The sequence below is a fragment of the Mesocricetus auratus genome, unplaced genomic scaffold, assembly GCF_017639785.1.
Source record: "Mesocricetus auratus isolate SY011 unplaced genomic scaffold, BCM_Maur_2.0 Super-Scaffold_100007, whole genome shotgun sequence".
In the NCBI taxonomy this organism is placed as follows: Eukaryota; Metazoa; Chordata; class Mammalia; order Rodentia; family Cricetidae; genus Mesocricetus; species Mesocricetus auratus.
In genome coordinates, this window is record NW_024429191.1 from 59,091,938 (window position 1) to 59,111,869 (window position 19,932).

At 38.6% G+C, this 19,932-nt stretch overlaps 1 protein-coding gene across 2 annotated transcripts in view; it reads right to left on the bottom strand.

Annotated features, from left to right (window-relative positions):
* The window catches only part of Myo1d (myosin ID), a 300,654-nt gene that overhangs the window by 174,844 nt on the left and 105,878 nt on the right, over window positions 1-19,932 (bottom strand). For both annotated transcript variants that reach the window (XM_005076975.4, XM_021231130.2), the window contains exons 11-14: window positions 18,032-18,202; window positions 14,483-14,553; window positions 11,106-11,180; window positions 5,758-5,890 (exon numbers count right to left, since the gene is read on the bottom strand). In XM_005076975.4, the coding sequence (XP_005077032.1) occupies window positions 5,758-5,890; window positions 11,106-11,180; window positions 14,483-14,553; window positions 18,032-18,202 (450 nt within the window). The remainder of the gene's footprint in view (window positions 1-5,757; window positions 5,891-11,105; window positions 11,181-14,482; window positions 14,554-18,031; window positions 18,203-19,932) is intronic.

Below are 19,932 nucleotides of genomic sequence, written 5' to 3' on the forward strand. Positions count from 1 at the left end.
TAAGTCTTTCCTCCTTTCATCCTTCCGTTGGGTATTCTGCAGGCAGGTGGTATATCCATCCATACTTACACACACACTCAGACACACACACACACACACACACACACACATATACACAATATCTCTGTTGTTCTTGATGTCTAACTTCAGCATTTCACTAGAGGACATCCTCAGTATGAGTCTGATCCTTAGAAATTTGTAAAATTAACCTTACATGCATGCTTTGTTTGTATTTAAAGATAGCTTATGCTCAGTATTCTGTGAAAGTCCTAGTAGGTCAAGTTTGACTTCCATATTTCCATCCAGGATGTATCTATTTGGGTTCATTGTTCTTGAACATTCAGCCCATCTTGCGGGGGAAGGCTTGGTACTACAGAATAATTTATATACATACATATGTTCATATGTACACACATATGTATGTATATATTCACACAAACACATATATACACATATACATACACACATACATATATATACACACTCAGGTACACAGAGACAATGAAATAAAGAAATAAATATTCAAATACTAAAAAAGATACAAACACTGGTCAAAAGAGAAGTCTGCAAAGTTGTATTATTCATGAAAAGCAGACTTAAAAACAACAAGGAAAGAAAGGGATGTTTCGAACTGACAATTGGAACAAAACATTTAAATCAAAGACTAAAAGTACATGAGGTACATGAGGAGAGGTAGATAAAGTTAGAGTCAAACTCACCTTTCAACCCAACAAAGAAATTAGTAAAGATGCTGTAAAGTTGGACAATATGAAAGTCAAACTTTACCTAATAGGACTTATACAGAATACTGAATATAAGCTATCTCTAATACAAACAAAACATATATGTAAAATAAATTTAACAAATTTCTAAGGACTGGAATCACACTGAGGATGTCCTCTAGTGAAATGCTGAAGTTTGACATCAAGGGCAATAGAGATAATTAGGAAACCTTCATGCTTGAAAATTAAGAAATATACTTCTGAATGATTCAGAGATCAAAATTATAAGGTTAATTAGAAAATACTTTGAACTGAATACACATGGAGCTATGGGAACACAACAGTCAGTGTAAAGCATCACTGAGACTTCTGAACAGATAAGTGGACATTGCACCAGCACTGAGCAATTGCATACAGAAGGCAGAAATACCAGGAGACACTACTGACCAAACAGCAAGTGGGAAAGCCCTTTCAGCTTGCTTAGTGATGTAAATTACTGAATAAGGAATCTAGTGGAAATACTTTCTCTATATTTAATCATCGTTCTCTCAGGTTATAAATGCCACCTCCTTTCTCACTTATAAATACCAAGACTGACTCAGCCTAAGCAATCCTAAATTTGACAAATTCAGTGTTGTATAAAGGCTAAATTGCCAGAGTTCATAGTGATCTCATTCTCTACACCTGTCTCCCTAGGTTTTATGTGAAAAATATAATTTCTGAAAGTATGCCAAATGGTCCACACATTACCTAGAAGGTAATACATTTACACATACATCTATTTGATCTGCTTTGCACATTGATAGTCAAGACATTCAAATTCACTTAATAACTTACTGACCATCTGTTGGCAGCATTTTACAAAGCTATCAAAATGTACATAAAGTAGGACCTATTCTTTGTATTTCAAAGATAATCCATGTGAAGAGAGAAGATAGTACACTTGAAACACTGGAGAAATGCCCCATGGAGTACCACTTCTGAGAAACGGACTAGGTAGTACTCACCAGCTTCCCTGATGAAACCCTGACAGACAGACACTAGAGAAAACATGGGGGTGGAGGGGTGGGGTAGGCCTCTTCCACATGCAACTGATCAAGTGGTAGGAAGACCTCTGGCCCAGATCAGAAGGCATTAGCTTGAAGTGAGTGCAGCTGCAAGGCTGCTTCTGGATCCTGGTGCAGACTCTAAGCTGTTGGTGAGCTTTGAATGGTGGTGAATACTCAGAATCTCCTTTTCAGAGTTCTTATTATATCTTTGTTCTTGGAAAAGACATTCTCTGGGTACTGAACTTTAGTTAAGCCATTTTCACTCTGCCTGATTATTATTCTCTTTAAGCTAATCTATCTTTTCTTTGGATCTTTTTTAGAGACTTGTCTTTGGACCAGGTATGGGGTACTCATATGTAATCCCTGAATTTGGGAGCTGGTGACAGGAAGATCAGGAGTTCCAGATTATTCTGAGCTGTAGAGAGCTCCAGGACAGCCCAGGTCACAGTAAGACCTGTCACCCAAACAGTAAAACCAAACACAAAGATGCTTTCTCTTTGATGTTCTGGATGTCAGTAGGTGTCACATCAGATTTCCTTTCACTTTCCCAATTTGGGGGTCTGCTTGGCTTCTGGATTGCCTGGCGTGTGGTGTCTTACAATACTTTTAGAATTCTAGGGCAAATTTCTCCAAGTGTTGCTCCACTAGTCCTCTCCTGTATGCCTGAGTACATGCATGTTAGGTGTTTTTATTATCTCCCTGTATCTTAGTGTTTTATAGCTCTCTCTAAGTGTAAATCTAGATATTAAAAAAAACTATTTTCACAATTTTTGTTTAGCTTTATTTCTGTGTATTCTATTTGTGACTGTTCTAGTTCAGGGCTTTTCATCTGGGCCTTTTGTTTAATTATCACTCTAGTACATGGCATCCTGAAGTCACTTAAAATTTTCATTATTTTTGTTTTTTTAAGATTATTTTATTTTATTATTATAAGTGTTTTGCCTGAATGCATGTATGTGAACCTCGTGTGTGTCTGGTGCTCAGAGGGCCAGAAGACAGTGTCAGATTCTCTGGAACTGGAATTACCCATGGTTGTGAGTCACCATGTGGGTGCTGAGAATTGAACTTGGGTCCTCTGGAAGAGCAACAAATGCTCTAAATTGCTGAGCCATCTCTCCAGAGAACTCCGCTGCCCCTGCAGCAACTATGTTCCTTGGATTTATTTTTCTTTTTTGTGGAAAATCTTTGAGGTCTGATATGAAGGTGATAGCCTCAAGAAAATAATTGTATTTGCTTCTTTCAGAAGCTTGGGGTAATACAAGACCTGGACTACCAAAAACTGCTGGCTTGAAGCTTTTTCAGCCTACATAGGTAGTATGAATGTGGGCTGCAAATCTCATCAAAGCTGACTTATACTTATATAATCTCAAGAAAGATTTACTGCCTTCTAATACTTGATACCCTTTGGCTTGGAGTCAAAGACCAAGATAGGCAATTTCCTTATAGACAATGGAAGGTTATTTCTAATTCATTCTAGATGTGGCCTCTTGGGGATGTTAAGTCTTTGAAGGTGTGTGTGTGTGTGTGTGTGTGTGTGTGTGTGTGTGTGTGTGTGTGTGTGTGTGTGATCACTCTCCTTTGGGTAAGTCCAAGATTTCAGTCCAAGGACTCAGACCTGAATGCTGAGTAACCATCAGAGCTAGACATTTCAGCAAACCTCCCAGGTGAAAGGCAGCTTTAAGGCTGTGCTTCCACTTAGTTGATTTCTATATTTACATAGATTCCTTAATGTTACTAGTTCCTGGTTACATTCAGAAAGTTGACTTTTAAAAAATTTACATAATAATTGCATTGTTTCAGGTATCTTTAGTAAGCACTGTATTTACTATGCTGCCAAGAAGAAAAGCAATGTTCATACATGCTTTTAGGATCTTTTATCTGAGTCCTTTGTTAAAGTGAGTTGGGTATCAGTCTTTCTTACCTCCGAAACAGTTGACAGGTGCTGTACATTACTAGTTTTATAAACTGTGTCTGTGAAACCATCAAGTCTGATGCTCTTGGTGGAGGTGGAGGGCAGTAGACTTCTGATTAGTAGTAATTCAGAATCCTCAAGGTTACTGTTTTATTCTGACTTTCTATTTCATCTTGAATCAAGTTTGACATGTTCCTAGCAAACTAAAATTTAAAATGTGCTAGCAGCCAGTTATTCATAACATGCTGACCTATACAACCTTTCATCATTCCATTTTTGTTTTTTTTAAATCAGTTTTTATTAGAGGTTTTGTCTATTTACTTGGTTTTTCTATTTCTCCATTATGGCTAATTTCTGGTATAACATTATTTTCTTCTCTCTTTAGGTTTTCTTTTGAGTTTCTCTTCTGGCTCTTTGAGTTGCACTTACCTCCTCTTAGCAACTTTGTTGTTTTAAAAGGCATACCAAATGGCTCACTTTAATAGCATCCTACAAATGTTGACAAGTTCTTTGTTAAGTAGTCTCAAATATTTTATAATTTTCACTGTGATATCCTCTTAAATCTGTGACTTATTTAGGAAAGTATTTTATTTTTAGAGTTTTCAAGCATATTAAAGTAACTTGCTTTGAGGATGGAGAATGTATCTGTATATATATATTCTTTCAAAATAGTTACATCATTGTGGTCTTGCATGTGGTCAATTCTTGCAAAGTGTCCCATTTACACTCGAAAGGAATATATATTTTCTATTCCTTGGGTATAGAGTTGTTTTGATGTATTAAAAAAGGTTGGAATTTGGTTCTCATAGTTCCTGGGTTTGAGACAGGGTTTCACTTTGTAGCCAAGTTCGGCCTAGAACTTTCTGTTCAGTGTAAGCAGGCCTTACAGTTGCAATCCTCCCAAGATTACAGATATGTATTTATCAGTTTTTGAAAATTATGATTCTTTCACTAGTTAAAGGAGTAAATATCCTCCACAAAGCAGTCAGCTCTCTCCTGTGTTGCATGCTTTTCTTCTAGGTTCACTCTCTTCCTAACTGGATGCAGCAGGATAAAGATGATATAAAGAGAAAAGTAGAAATGAGAGAGCCAGAGATGATGATGGCATTCTAGCCGTTAGGTCCCATGTTTCTGGAAATGTAATTATACAAGAGGATGGACTGTGCTTATGTGCTGCCATTTGAGGCTAAGGATTGACGATGGTAAGAGATAGAAAGCTACTGAATAGATGTGTACTTTTGGCATTTGCCTAATGTAACCATGCTAAAGTATACAAGCAAATTAATTCTTTTAGAAGGAAAATGGATTTTTTAAAAAAAGATAATAACAGAGAAAAAACATACAATAAAATTACCAGAAGAGCAAGATATAAAGGAAAGAACTAAAATAGTAAGTCCCAGAATGCTGCTAATTTATCAAACCTGTCAACAGAGCCGTTAGGAGCAGAAATCTGTTCTTTAAGGGAGAGGAAAATAAAACCCATACTTAAAAATAAAATGGAAAAATAGCCAGACTCAAGTTATCAGACATTAGAATCAAAGTAGCAACAAAAATTAGAAATAATTGTCATTAATCATTTGTGTAGTCTAACCATTTAAAGCAATGTGAAGATAAGATTTATAAGCTAAATTCTTGTTTAAACCCCTTCTGGGCACTTGCTATTCAAACATAACACATGAATGGATGGCCCATGATTATAGTTACATCCAACTGTTTCTGACTCCATTCCCTCCCTTCTCTGGCCATGCTCTGTCTTCCAGCACAGGATTCAGTTTATTTTTCCAGGCATGGTTTATATCATACATATAGTTGAAACCCCGATGGCAGTTTCCCGCTTGACCTTAACGGTAGAGTAAAAAGTTTGAATTTGAGAAAGGAATTCATCTGGGATATAAACAATTATTTTACTCACTTTTTAAAAAGTAGGAATAAAAATTCTATTGTTCATTTTGAATATATACTGTTCAACTTAAGAATAATTACCTAAAAAGTAAATCACACATGCATTTGCAACACTGTATGTCAAGAGGGAAGCTACGAATTATAAGGGACTTTTAGAGAATAAAATAATTACCTTTGAAGCAAGGTTGTCTACTAAGGCAATCATAGAATTCTTAAATAAGGTGGCAGCGGTCAGAGGTCGCTTGGTCACTTCTGTAATGCTCAGTTTGCCTTCGGGCCACATATTTTTCAGCACAGGATTTGAACTGAGAAACACAGGAAGAATGGTTCATTGCTGCATTAAATAAGGTGAATAAAAAAGGCCAGTCACTCCTGTCAAGCCGTGTCCTGGGAATCACAGTGTACTGCAGATGGAATTCACAAAGCCTAACTGGAAAAACTGCTGCATCCAGAAAGCTATTATTATATAATGACCACAGAAAATTTCCAAACTGTAGCATTTTAAAAAATTCTTTGAAGTTCTTTAAAGTGACATCCATTAAATTACTATATAGATCTCTTGCATAGTTAATGTGGTTCTTACAATATATATACATACGTACATCTTATTTTATATAAATGCATACATATATATCTGTAAAATGCAGATTTTATAATGGCTAAAAACTAAAGACAAATCACTATCAGGAAAATGGTTCTCTGTGTCATGGCAGATAACAGGAAAGTGAGAACATCTTCTAATAGGTAACAAATACAAAACTAGGTACAATGGAATAATAGTTCTGATAGTCTCCTAGCAAAGCTGGCTACTAGAGCTGGATTTATGAACACATTCACAAGTAGTGCTAGTGGTTCCAGCATTATATTGACATCACACTAGGGCTACCATGATCCAATTCTAAAAATGCACTTCAGACCAATTCCATGTTGAAACTGCAGATTTGTTATTTATCTCTGTAGAGATATTTTCTCATCAAAAGTGTGTAGTGCCTTGGCTGTGATTTTCTTCCTGATTCATTTTGGTTGCTTTGCATGTTATAGTAGTTGGAACTGGAAATGCTGCTTCATTGGGAGAACTTTTGTCTTGACAGAATTTTTTCTTACAAATGTGGGATTAGAACATGACAATAACTAACACAGGAATTCATTACTGATTGTGCTTATTCCTCCATCATTATGCCCACTTTCCTTTCCCTTGTGGAAAACTGAATTGGTTCCCGAAAGTGTGCAGTGAATTTCTGTCTCACACTTGCTCAAAGTGATCACTGTGAAATGGAGGAATGAATGCCGCCAGAGGGCAGAGGTGGAGATAGGGTTCTGCGAGCCCAGACAGGACAACACTTTTAATCAAACCACTGTGTAGGACTAACTACTATCAAAAGAGTCAAGAAAACAACAGGAAGCTCTTTGGTTTGTGGACAGTCTGACCACTGTACGTTCTATTCCATCAGTTCCAGTCATACCCTTATAAAAATGGCCACATAAAAGCATAGTTTTCCTTCCTTTTAGCAGAGAAGTGATGACCCTTTACTTATGGTATACAGGGTTTCTACAAAGTCTTTCAAACACCTTTTAAATAGAACTCTCAGAGGCAGAAAACTGTGTTGTGTGTACTTTGAGAATTGTTACATGTGCCAAAAAAAAAAGAGAGAATCGCTGTTGTTTGTATCTGTGCAGTTTCTATTCCAAATTCTTCCTCTATCTTATCCACTGTTGGCTGTAACTGGAAACTATTCTCCTATTATGTTGTAAGTGGAGGGAAGGAAGAAGACTGATAATAGATTATATATCACATTAGAATTGATATAAAAGAATTTAAATAGAGTCATTTTAAAGAAGAATTTTCAGTCCAGAAAGTCATGAATACAATATTATCAAGATTTTTTTTTAGATATCTTAATGCTTGGATATTTTTCTTTTCTCTTTTAGATTTATTTTTATTTTTTTATTTTTTATTTTTGGTTTTTCAAGACAGGGTTTCTCTGTATTGTTTTGGAGGCTGTCCTGGAACTCGCTCTATAGACCAGGCTGGCCTTGAACTCACAGAGATCCTCCTGCCTCTGCCTCCTGAGTGCTGGGATTTACTTTTATTTATGTGACTATGTGTGTGCCTGTGTGAGTGTATGTGTTACACGTGTGCAGATGTCAGTAGAAGTCAGAAGAGGGTGCAATATCCTTTGGAACTAGAGTTACAGGCAGTTGTGAGCTACCATGGATGCTGAGAACTGAACTAGGGTCCTCTGGAAGAGCAGCTAGCTTTCTAAACCATAGAATCTAATTTTTTTTTAAAAAGAGAGAGAAACAAAACAAGAAACCCAGCATCTATAAAAGGTAAGGAAGATCTTGGCTGAGCAAGAGAATGAATAAAAGTTCATGCACTTGGCAGGCCACCTACCTACCTCATTCTTCCATTTACAGACCGTGTGCACATAAGTGAACACACACATCATTCCTGTGTGTAGGTGCAATTGTTGGGCTCTAGAACTAGAGATCCTACAGAGTGAGATCCAGGACAGCCAAGGTTACACAGAGAAACCCTGTCTTGAAAAACCAAAAAAAACCAAACCAAACAAACAAAAACCCCTAGTGACCCAAGAGTTATATTAACCTATACAAAGAAAGGATGCATTCAAATTTTGAGAAGTTGGTCAGCCATAGAAACATCAAGAAGTGTTTGTTCATCAGTAAAGATGTCTCATCTAAATGCCATCACACTGCAAGGTCTTCCCCATTACAAAGACATATGCAGTAAGCAACAGTGAGCAGACATTTAATCTTTTTACTGCTTTGGAAGATGATAAAATAGATTCACCTTGCCCCAGCCCAGTACCATTAACTGTTAGTTTTATCTAAATTACTTTGTTCTAACTCTGTGCTTACCCAGCACCAAACAGACTGGCTTCTGTGGGTAATATTTTTCATTGTCAATTAGTAAGCAAGTTTCCACTGCTATTTGGCTTCCCATGCAGGTTTTTCCAATAGAGAAAACAGCCTGTTATACCAGTGCAAGTAGTGCACTCTATGTGACTATTGGATACTTTAGGAACTATACACATGTGTTACTTAATTTCTATCCTGGTCCTGTGCTCCTAGGCTATATTAGTCTGCTTCTGAGCAGTGGTGCTCTGTCAACTGATTCTCTTCGCCACGATAATTGCACAAATGTAACAAATTCCACTTTGTGTTCATTTTTGGACACAAGTTTGACAATACACTGTGACATTGCCACTGGTCAAATGTGGTTATTTTTTCCAATTTAACATTTTTTACAAAGAGAAATGAGAGATTCTGACATTTGTTCTTCAAATGGGTGCATATTACTTGATAAACTGAACACTGAATCTCTTTTCTGAAAGCCACTTTCTCCCATGCCCAGCTCTTGTGTGGACTTCCTTTCCTATTTCAATGTCTCTATAACTTTCTACTGCTGACAGACCCATCCTCATTCTTGGAGGCGTCAGCATCCACAGACAAGTCATTTTAGAGCATAAGATCTTGAGAGAATTGTTTAAATATCTTGTGTCCATCTTTTCTTTTTCTATTTTCTCTCAAGCCCATGTCAGTCAGACATTTATTTTTATCACTGCCTAGAAATCAGTTATTTTTAAGAGTCCCATGAATTATCCCAATCTTGGCACCATTCCTGTTTTTTATTTGATATAGTTTATCACTTTTTTCTTCTGTCTTAAAAAGATTTATTTATTTCATGTGTATGTGTCTGAATGCATATACATCTAATGCATTCAGTGTTTCTGTAGGTTCAGAGAAGGCATCGGATCCCTTGGAATCAGTTGTGAGCTGTGGGTCTGATGTGGGTCTTCTGCAAAAGCAGCAAGTGCTCTTAACTACTGAGCCCCACTTTTTTTTTAACCTTAAAGTACATGCCTCCCATTGGACCTCTGTGACACTGGATTTCTTGCTTTTCCTTCTATCTCATAAGGTGCCCTCAGTGTTTCTTTGCTAGGTTGTTTGGACTAAATGCTGGACCATTTGGGGATTAATTATTTTTGCCCTGTTCTATTACTGTTATTGTTAAAATCCTACCCGATCCTTGGATAACTCTTCCAGCCTCATGGTATTAAATAAAATAAAAACACTGACATCATGAATAGGTACCTGTAGTCCCATCTTCCTGGAGATGCAGATGCAATTTTGCAGTAGCCTATTTGACATTTTTACTTGTATACAATATGTACTTCAACCTACTACATTAAAACTTATCTTGTCTTCCCACATAAGGCTCCAGCATCATATTTGAGTTCTGGCTGTCAATTAACTCATATTTTAACTCTCCTTTCTAAATATTACCTGGAATGACCCCTTTCAACCTCTCTGTCACTGCTAAGTCAACCTCAGTTGGTCTCCCTAATTCCACTCTCACTCATGACAACTTTTTACATAGTGGCACTAGTGATATCTTTAGTAAAAATCACACCACATCATGCTTTTCATGGCTTCCCATGTTCATACTTTGGTCCTTATGTTGGCTCACAGACTATGGTTTTGGTCCTGCTCAGTTCTCTAAATTCACACCTTGCCATTCTCCCCATCTCCCCCCCTCCTTTTTTAAGCATACAGCGTCCTTGGTGTCCTTCCTGCTGTCAATACTCTCAAGCTGAATCCTCCCTTGGGGCCTTGGTCCACCTGTTCTCTCTGCCTGAAATACTCTTCCTCCAGATAGCAGTGTGGTCCCCTCCCTCACTTCATGTGTGTATCTGATGGGTGCTGATCTAGTAGGGGTACTTTCCTGGCCATCCTATTTTTAATGCTTCTCTTACACTTCTACTCTTAACCTCTCACCTACTTTTTCTGAAAGTTAGTTTATTTACTATTAGAAAAAAACATTTTCTAAACTGGTTTCTCAGCTGTATCTCAGAGTATGGAAAGAGTATGTGGCTGAAGAGTGTATAATGTACTTTTGTAGTCTGCTGAGGAAATACTTAGACCTAAATGGGTGAAAAAGTTCTCCAATGGCCAAGAAGCGTCTTCTGTCCTCCTGAACCTTCTCTCCATACTGGGTTTAAAGTTCCATCCCTTGCCTGTCTTTGTTCTATATAGATTTTTGTCTTTGGGTGGTTTGTGAGGAACGTCTCCAGCCCAGTGAGGACCAGGCCTCATTGATGCTAGGTGCTAGTCTGACAACAGAGTGGCTCATACCTGGGGGCAAAACCCTGCAGTGGGATTTGTGTTTGAACAGTTTTAGGTACACTAGAGGTTTCTTGATACTTGTCACCTCTGGCCTGGCTTGGGAATCACTGAGCACATTGGTATAGGGTGCTAGAAGGTTGGTGGCAGTGAAAAGAGAAACAATTCAAGGAGAATTAAGGCAAATCTTACTGGTAGTGGCCCCTGTACCAAGTCTACAGATTTTATAATCCTGAGGTCATATACATTTTCATTCATTAAGCATGCAGAAAAGCTGCTAAAACTCTTAAAATTGTCACATAAAAGTGATCATGTACATACACATATACTATGCAATGTATGTCAAAGAATTTAAGGTAAAAGTAATAATCATACCTGTTATACATGAGACGTTTGAAATCTTGAAATAAAGTATCTTTATTTTTGTCAATAAATCCAATGGCAGAATAGCTGGAGAGAAAACAGAATGCATGTATCATTACCATGTGGACCACATTCGAGCTTCTCTAGTTCACAGGCTTTTCTGCTATCAGTTTTGCAATCAAACTTCTAAAAGCCAGTCCACTTAGCTCTGAGGTAAAGGCCACAAACTTTGCACACTAAATAAAAATGACTCTGCTTCTCACCTTCACAAAGAAAGTGGACACTAGTCCCATCATACTGAGTAGAAACATCATTTTCTACTGGATATTGCTTACCTCAAGAAGATGACTTCAAAATAGATAGTTGTATCTATCATCCAGCATGCCTAAGATAAAAGCAAAACAGCAACATACAGGAACTAATTGTCTCATCCGTGGGGAAGTCAAGTGGCTTGCCTAAGTACCCACTCAGTGTGCAGGGTATAAAGAGTCCAAGGAGAACTGCAAAGGATGGTAAGAAGTGGATAAGCAGGAGAAAAGGATCATGTGGGTCAACAGGAAGAATAAAGGGCTGGAAGCAGGCACATGCAGGAGCATCACAGTGAAACAAGCCCACTATTCACAGTCTGGAGAAAGGCGGAAAATAAGGCTTTGAAAAAAGATGGCAGTTGGTGCAAGGGCACAAGGCAGGGGAATTGTACTGCTGCAGTAACTGGAGAGGCCTCTATGGGGATTCACTCCGTGCTGGGGTAAAAGAGTAAGTGGGGTTCTGGGAGAGTAAGTGCGGGCTAGGTGACTGTGCAAACAGTAACTGCATGCAGCCTCTCCTTAGCAGTTTTGCTCTCTTGCCTGTCTCCATTTTCTTTTTGACAATCATATCAACACTTCTCAGGCTTCTTACTCTAATCTTTTATTCTACATATTTAATTTTGCAAAAACAAAATATTCCAGATGTGCTGTTCACAGGGATTTTAAGGTCACCACATCAAAAATTATTTTGTTGACTGCCTAATCCAGGTCTTCTTCCCAATACCACCCTGACATTTAACTGAACATTTGAAATCACCCTACTCTTAATCTATTGTTAGACCCACACAAACTGAATGTCAAAGACCACAGTATAGTGTTCAAGTCTCACTGTGATTTGATCTCAGTTTACTTTTGCAGGCATTTCTAATCTGTACTATAGAAAGGATACACCCCTGCTACTTCCTGAATATTTTTTCACCACCCTTCCCACTTCTTCCTATAAAAATAATTCCTAGCACCCGAGCCCAGCAGCATCAGCCTCCTGGGGCTTACCACAACACCTAAAAATATTATAGTGTTTTCTTATTCAGAGTTTGTCACAACACTTGCTATGACTCATATGGCGATTATTATAACCATCTTTTCTTATGCACACACATGTATATGCACATGTGTGTGTATATATAGATGTATGTATATGATTAAATATACATTTAACTACGTGTATGTGTGTGTGTGAGAGAGAGAGAGAGAGAGAGAGAGAGAGAGAGAGAGAGACCATGTTCTATAAAGTATTGTACATATAGAAGGTAATCTATAAAAACCCAGACGAGGACTGAAAGGCTAAAGTGAATGCCAGCTGGGACTCTGGACCAGGAGCCTGGAAACCTAGTTGCTGCTTCAGTTCTCCCATAAACATGTTATGAGGCTTTGGATCAGATGTCTGCTCACTCTGTAGAAGCTGATTCCTCTGTAAAACAGGTGGACTTGGGGGCATAGGCCTCTGTCCAGCTCTGCATTCACATCACCCTGATTGTCAGACAACAGCCTGTAAGTGAGGTTCGGGCTTATTTTAGTGGGAGGCATCTACTAAGTACTTTTCTACTAAGTACTCTAGAATCTGGGTACAGAACCTAACGGTGGGAAATGGTGACATCTTGCAATGATGACTAGTTTGACAGAGGGTAGTAATTTTGAGCCATATTATTTTATGATTATAGAATTTTAATTTAGTCAGAAGTAGACATTAAAGTTTCTTCAAACATCTTTTCAGCATTTATAAATACAATCACTCGCTTTTGTCCTGATTAATCTCTACTTGTAATGGGTTATGTGGGAAGAATCCCTAAGATAATAAATACAGAAAGAGGTAGAACTCTTTAAACATTAAGATAAGGAACAGGGCTCAATGAAGAGTGAATGCATAACAAATACAGCAGCTGAAAGTGACCTATAACATCTGACAACCACATCAGCCTTCCTGGAACCTGGGAATGCTATCTTCTGTGGTAAAGGGATGTGACTGTGTTAAAGGTCCTGAAAGAAGGAAATAATCCAACAGAAGACTGGGATGGGGAGCAGAAACGGCACCAAATTCTGTTAAAACAGAGGCAGGGGGCTGACCCTCAGAATGGAGAAATGTACCAAGGAGGCAGTCATAAGGGTAGAGCTACAAGCCAAGGAATGCCCATAGCATCAAAAGGTGAGAAAAGGACAGATTATCCCTAAGAGAAGCCCCCAGAAAAGGTGGGATTCTGCCATCGCCTGATTTTGAACTTCCTGCTCCCTGAATTATGAGACTACTGAAAGCACAAACTTCTGCTTCTGTATTTGATTTTGTGGTGCTAGGAGCTTCACCTATGCCGGGCTAGTATTTTAGCACTAAGCTACACCCCAGCCAATGCAGATGTTGTTTTAAGTTATTGGTTTGTGATTGTTTATTACAGGAGCACTGACACCTAGCATACCAAGGTAGTTTTTACACTGCTTGGTATTTTCATGTCAATTGTAAGACAATAAAAAATGCAGCTTGTAAGAATTTTATTTCTCAAACACTACCTGACAATAATATAGTAAAACTTCTTTTGCCTGCAGTCCATGTCCGTGCCCCCCCCCCCAGCCCCCTGTTGTCTCCCGGCTTTCACTTATGGTGCTGAACTTGCTTGCACACTGCTTCCTCCAGCAAGACTTCTCCAGACTCCTCACTGCTTCCATAACACCATCTGCCTCTCCAGCCTAGTCCTTTCTTCCTTTCCTGTGACTTAGATGTATCTATTTGTAACCACTAACCTGCTGACTTCTTATGGGCAGAACCCATTATATCTATGTGTCTACCCTAGACTCTAACATGTTCCCAAGGTTTATTGATACAGTGGTCCCCTTTCGCTGAGTTCCAACCACACAGGGAAGTATACATGGTCACACAACATATGTTTAAACCAAATGTCTGAGAAACAAGGAAGAAATGAAACTGCAATTTTTTTCAAATCAAGAGACTAAATTATGCTCATCCACAAAATGCCCCCCCAAATAAAGCCACACACAGGTGAAAAAAAAAACAACCAACAGTGTTCCAGTCCCATTTTCTAAAGTAAGGCTGCATGCAAATCATCATGCTAGGTACCAGAGTAAGATACTCACACCACATCACCTGCATAATGCCGGATTCGAAAGTCCCGATCAAACTCCAGGATTTTATCTGAGGCACAGGTCTAAGAGATAAAGAAGGACATAAACTTGAATTTTCAACTCCTAAAAATACATTCCAACTTAATATGACCAAACATCACAAATCATGATATCTAAATAAAATCACATTCCCTGGGATCTGATTAAATACATGGCTAACAAGGTAAAGGCTTTTGACAGAAACCCACACAGCACATACCACACAGCTGGCCAAGTGGACAGGTATGGACAATGGATATGAAGTGTGCCTATTCCATTCCCAATGTGGTCAGAAGTTGATGAATGATGCCCTTTACTTAGTTGGATGTAAAGGATGGTCCCTAGCAGGTGGGGGAGCCAGACAATGGAAGGATATGGCTCTCTGAGAAACACACATGCAATGTCTTCTGACACTTAAATTCTTCTCTTCCATGCTCTGCTTGGGAGGACCACACTGAGGGCTTACAATCTGTAAGGTTCATATACTTCACAGTTCTCCCTCACACACATGGAGACAGAGACTCAGTGAGGCAGGCAGTTGCCACTATATCACATTGCTAATAAATGGTAGCCCTGGAAAGGCTCCAGGAAACCGGAAGGAATGTCTTCATGTGCATAGTGACTTGGCTTGTCTGCCTGTTGAGCCAACTTCAGTTTAGGTGCTCTTCACGGAAGGGTAGCCTTGCATCTCTCTTTGTCATTGAAGAGGATACCTTAAGAAATGGCACATTTATATGGCCCTGGATTTCTTCATGGCTTCCTCCAACTTTCTTTGCTACAGTAGTGCCCAGACAGGCAGATGGGTAAAAATCTAAACAATACCACTTAGTATTGTAATACTAGTGCCACTTAGATGCTAATGTCACACAGCCCACAACCCTATCCAGTACAGTAGGCTTCAGATACTAAAGGAACAATGTCTAAGAGTTTCACAAATGAAGAATTACAGGAAATTGGAGGTTTGCTCTGTCTCTTTTAATAATTATTCATCTGAGAAAGTGGAGAGTTGAATGAATTATGAGACCAAAGCCTCTAGTTTAGAGGACTCTAAATTACATCCTCCCCTGCTCTCTCACAGATGTTCTCTACTTTTAAGTGTGTGTATGAGAGTTGTTCACTGTGAGTATAGGTGCCATTACAGGTCAGAAGAGGGCTGCAGATGTCCTGATCTACAGTTAAGGCAGTCGTGTGTTGCCTGACATGAGTGTTAAGAACTGAACTCTGAGCCTCTGCAAGGCCAGTGTGCACTCTTAATTGTTCAGCCCTCTCTCTAGCCTATGCCCCCCCTTTTTGAAAAGTCCTTTAATTTGTGAAATTCTTGAAGGAAAAAGACTCAAATCACAAAAAATATATTTTACTATATACTCATTACTTAGCTTTTTATTTTAAAGTATTTTATGGTTGCTTGGATCATGTGACTGCCTTTCCTTGGTGTCTTTAATGCACAAGGAAGATTTTTATCCCCAAATAAAAGTCAGCAATCTTTTATTTAATAAGTCAGTAACTACCAGATTAGTAATAGCAATGATACCTGGCTACATACAACCCAATAGCATTATCTAACAAAAAGTTGACTATGCAACTTCTTTCCTTTATTAGGCAAAATTCTTTAAAAAAATGGAGCTCTGGAGATGACTCAGTTGCTGAAGTTCTTGCTGCACAAACATGAGGACTTGATTTGGATCTCCAGCAATCACACAGGAGTTGATGTCTGTAGCCTCAGTGCTGGTAGGGAAGATACAGGAGGTTACCTGAAGCTTGCTGGCCAGCCAGTTTAGCTGAGAGGTTCAGGCTTAGTGAAAGACCTTGTCTCAAAAAATAAACTAGAAGGCCAGTGGGATGGCTCAGTGGGTAAAAGTGCTTGACACCAAGTCTGCGTTAGATTCTTGGAAGTTCCATGGTGGAGAGAACCAACTCCTGCAAGTTGTCTTCTGACTTCCACATGCATGCCAAGGCATGCATGTATATGTACAATATGAATACAAAAATCAGTAAGTGAAAGTTAATGCAATTTTTTTTAAAAGCTGGAGAGTAAGAGAGATTACGTTTCAAAAGTATCTGCTTGAGGGGCTGGAGAAATGGCTCAGTGGTTAAGAACACTGACTGCTTTTGCAGAGGACCTTGTTTCAAGTCCCAGCACCCACATAGAAGCTTACACTGGCTATAATTCCAGCCCAATGGTATCTGATACCTTCTCCTGGCCTTTGAGGACATTGCATGTACATGGTGCACATACATGCAGGCCAAATACTCATATATATAAAGTAAAATAATAATTATTATTATATTCTTATATTATTAGCTTCTCTAGTTAATTGTGAAATTTCTCTGTTCAGATTACATAACTCCAAAGGGGACATAGTTAGGAAGTAGATTTATTCATGAGACAGTGGCAATGTGTCACAGATTTACAGAGAAACAGAAGTGCCTGCCCATTTCTTTCTGGACGTTAAGGAACAGGGCCTGCTTTCCTGGCAGTGTCTGATTACTACTAGACAAGCTTGCATTTGTGGGGAAGACTGGGGTGATGACACCTAAACAAACATGAGTGACAAACAAACATTCTGCATATAAGGTCTAGAACAAAAATCTGATAACCATAACTTCCACCAATTATACAAATGTGTTTTATTTGTGACATTTCTAGATTGTAAAAATAGAGAGTTGGAAGGATATCCAATATACTGAAAGAATGCATTTCTCCAATAACAGGGACTGCAGTTAAGATTTCACACTTTTAGGCAAGTCACAGGGTCTAAAAAATGCAGAGCACACTCTGTATTTTGTAAATGAGGATTACAGTGAAAAGTCAAGGACAAAAGCAATTTCTTATGCCAGAATTATCGGATGCAGGCATAAAATTCTAGCACATGAACAAGGACTCAGCACCTATTGGTTGTAAATGACATCATGCTTTCTAAAGAATCCTGTTCATTTTTCCTGCATCTAGCAAATTCCACAGTCTGTAGCGCCCTCTCCTGGATACTATGATTTTTGTCAGAGAAGCAGAACTCACCCATAGCAATACATCATTTACTAGACACTCATGCCTTTCCCCCCTTATTTCAGCATACATTCTTTTAACCTAATGTAAAGCAATGTTGCCCTGTCAAACAACAAACAAAAATCTTTTATATATATTTTTTATTTAAATTAGAATCAAGCTTGTATTGCATGTCAATACCACTTCCCTCTCCTTCCCCTTCTCCCCTGCCCCCCACTAACTTCCTATCCCAACCCCTTTCTGTTGCCAGGGAGGGTGAAGCCTTCCATGAAGGATCTTCAAAGTCTGTCATATCCTTTGGAGCAGGGCCTAGGCCCTCCCCTGTGTGTCTAGGCTGAGAGGGTATCCCTCTATGTGGAATGGGCTCCTAAAGTACATTCGTGTGCTAAGGATAAATAATGATTTACTATCAGAGGCCCCATAGATTGCCCAGGCTTCCTCACTGACAGTCCTATGCTGGTTTCCCAGTTATCAGTCTGGGGTCCACAACAAACAAAAATTTTATAGCACATTATTACCTTTCGGCTGGAAAAATGACCGTGTTTGCCCAATTTAGTGTTGAGAGCCTCAAGGAACATTCCATCGGTGACTTTGCCAACATTCATACAAGCGTCATCCAGGATTGCAATGATGCCCTTGTGCTGCTGCTCCACAAGGTCCACAATGATCTGGTTGTTGAAGTAATCAATCTGCAGGACAAGCAAGAAAGCAATGCCCAAGAGAACTGGGAACCTCGATGGGCAAGACACACAGGTGTCTCTTTTCATTTCACAAACTTGTGTAGCACTTTGTTGTCTAAAAGGCAGACAGCATTAGTGAGGCCAAGTCCAGATGAGCACATATTTTAAAAGAGGTTCCTGACTTACTGTCTGCATTCTCCTTATGCCATATAGGAAGCACCAGGGATGACTACAGACTAAGGCAAATGTGATTAATTCTTGTCTTAGTCCTTCCTGTCTCCCACTCCTATACCCAACCCCACTCCTTCATTCTGAAAGTCCCTAATCTGTTTGCCATTAATCATGAAACAGTTTCCACTAATGTCAGCAGATAACCTGAAAAATCATTTGATGTTCTTATGTTAATGAAGTTAAAGCACTCCACAGACTCTGCCGTTCTACTCATGTGACATGCATTGACAAAAATCCAAAAGAGAATTTCCTCTAGTTTCCCCAAAGTTAGAAAGCATATGAATCTAACACTTTTGAAACTTTTCTGGGAATAATAATTTTCAAAAATTAATTGACACCTAAGTATATATAAAAGGTAAAAATAAGCTTTCCATTTGCTTCCAAGAAACAAATTAAATTAAGAACTTTGACCTTTTAGCAACTTCAGTGTATATAAGATGTAGACAGAAATCTACTACCACCTTCTTGCTCTGATGGACTGCATAGAAACAGCCTTCACAGGCCTCTCTCAGGCAAGCTGTATGTCACAAAGGTGAGTCACTCATGAGCAAACATTTCTGTACTGTGTGCTGATGTGTCCCATCTCATGTCAGAGGCACCTAACTAAGCATCGCCTCCATTACCTCTTGAAAGCTCTAGAGACTCACAGCAGAACACGAATGTGTCTTGTGAACTCCAGCTTCAGGCTTTCATGTCTACAGGCCTATACCAGTTGTTTGCTGTGGCTTTCAGCTCCATGTCTAGTCTTTTGTGTTATATGCTATTTATTTATCTATTTATTTATTTCCCTGTGTATCCCTGACTTGCTGGAATTAACTTTGTAGATCAGGTTGATCTTGAACTCAGAGATCTGCCTGCCTCCGCCTCCCTAGTACTGGGATTAAAGGCGTGCAGCACTACAGAGTAGCTTGAGTTACATTTTAAATAGCTATGAGAGGTCATTGCTTAAATCAAACAACAGGCAGTTCTTTTTTTAATAATAAAACTGACAACTCTGACTTATTTTAAATACATAAAATTTAGCCTAATATGTTAAATGAAATTTTATGGCATTCTAATATTTAACACATGATGGAAGAGGCAAAGATGCAATTTGAGGCAGAAATGCTATTTATTGTACCACTTTCTTTTTAAAATGAGTAAGTAGAAATAGAAGTTAGGAAGGTATGAATATGAAAATAACTTTAATATGATATTTCAAATATTTTTTACTGCTACTATGTTTGATATCAAATAACAAATACCGGCTTGATTTTTATTGTGTGGTGAGAGTACAAATAATTTTATAAACTCAGCAACCAGGCATGGCAGTGAAAGCCTATAATCCCAGTACCTAAAAGGTGGAGGTAGAATTAGGAGCACAAGGTCATTCTTGGTTTCACAGCAGGTTCTTGGCTAGCCTGGGAAACATCAGACTATGCCTCAAAAAAAAAAAAACCAAAAAAAACCCCAAAAACAAAACAAAAGAACCCAAAACAAATTACAAAATCTCACAAAAATAAAAACAA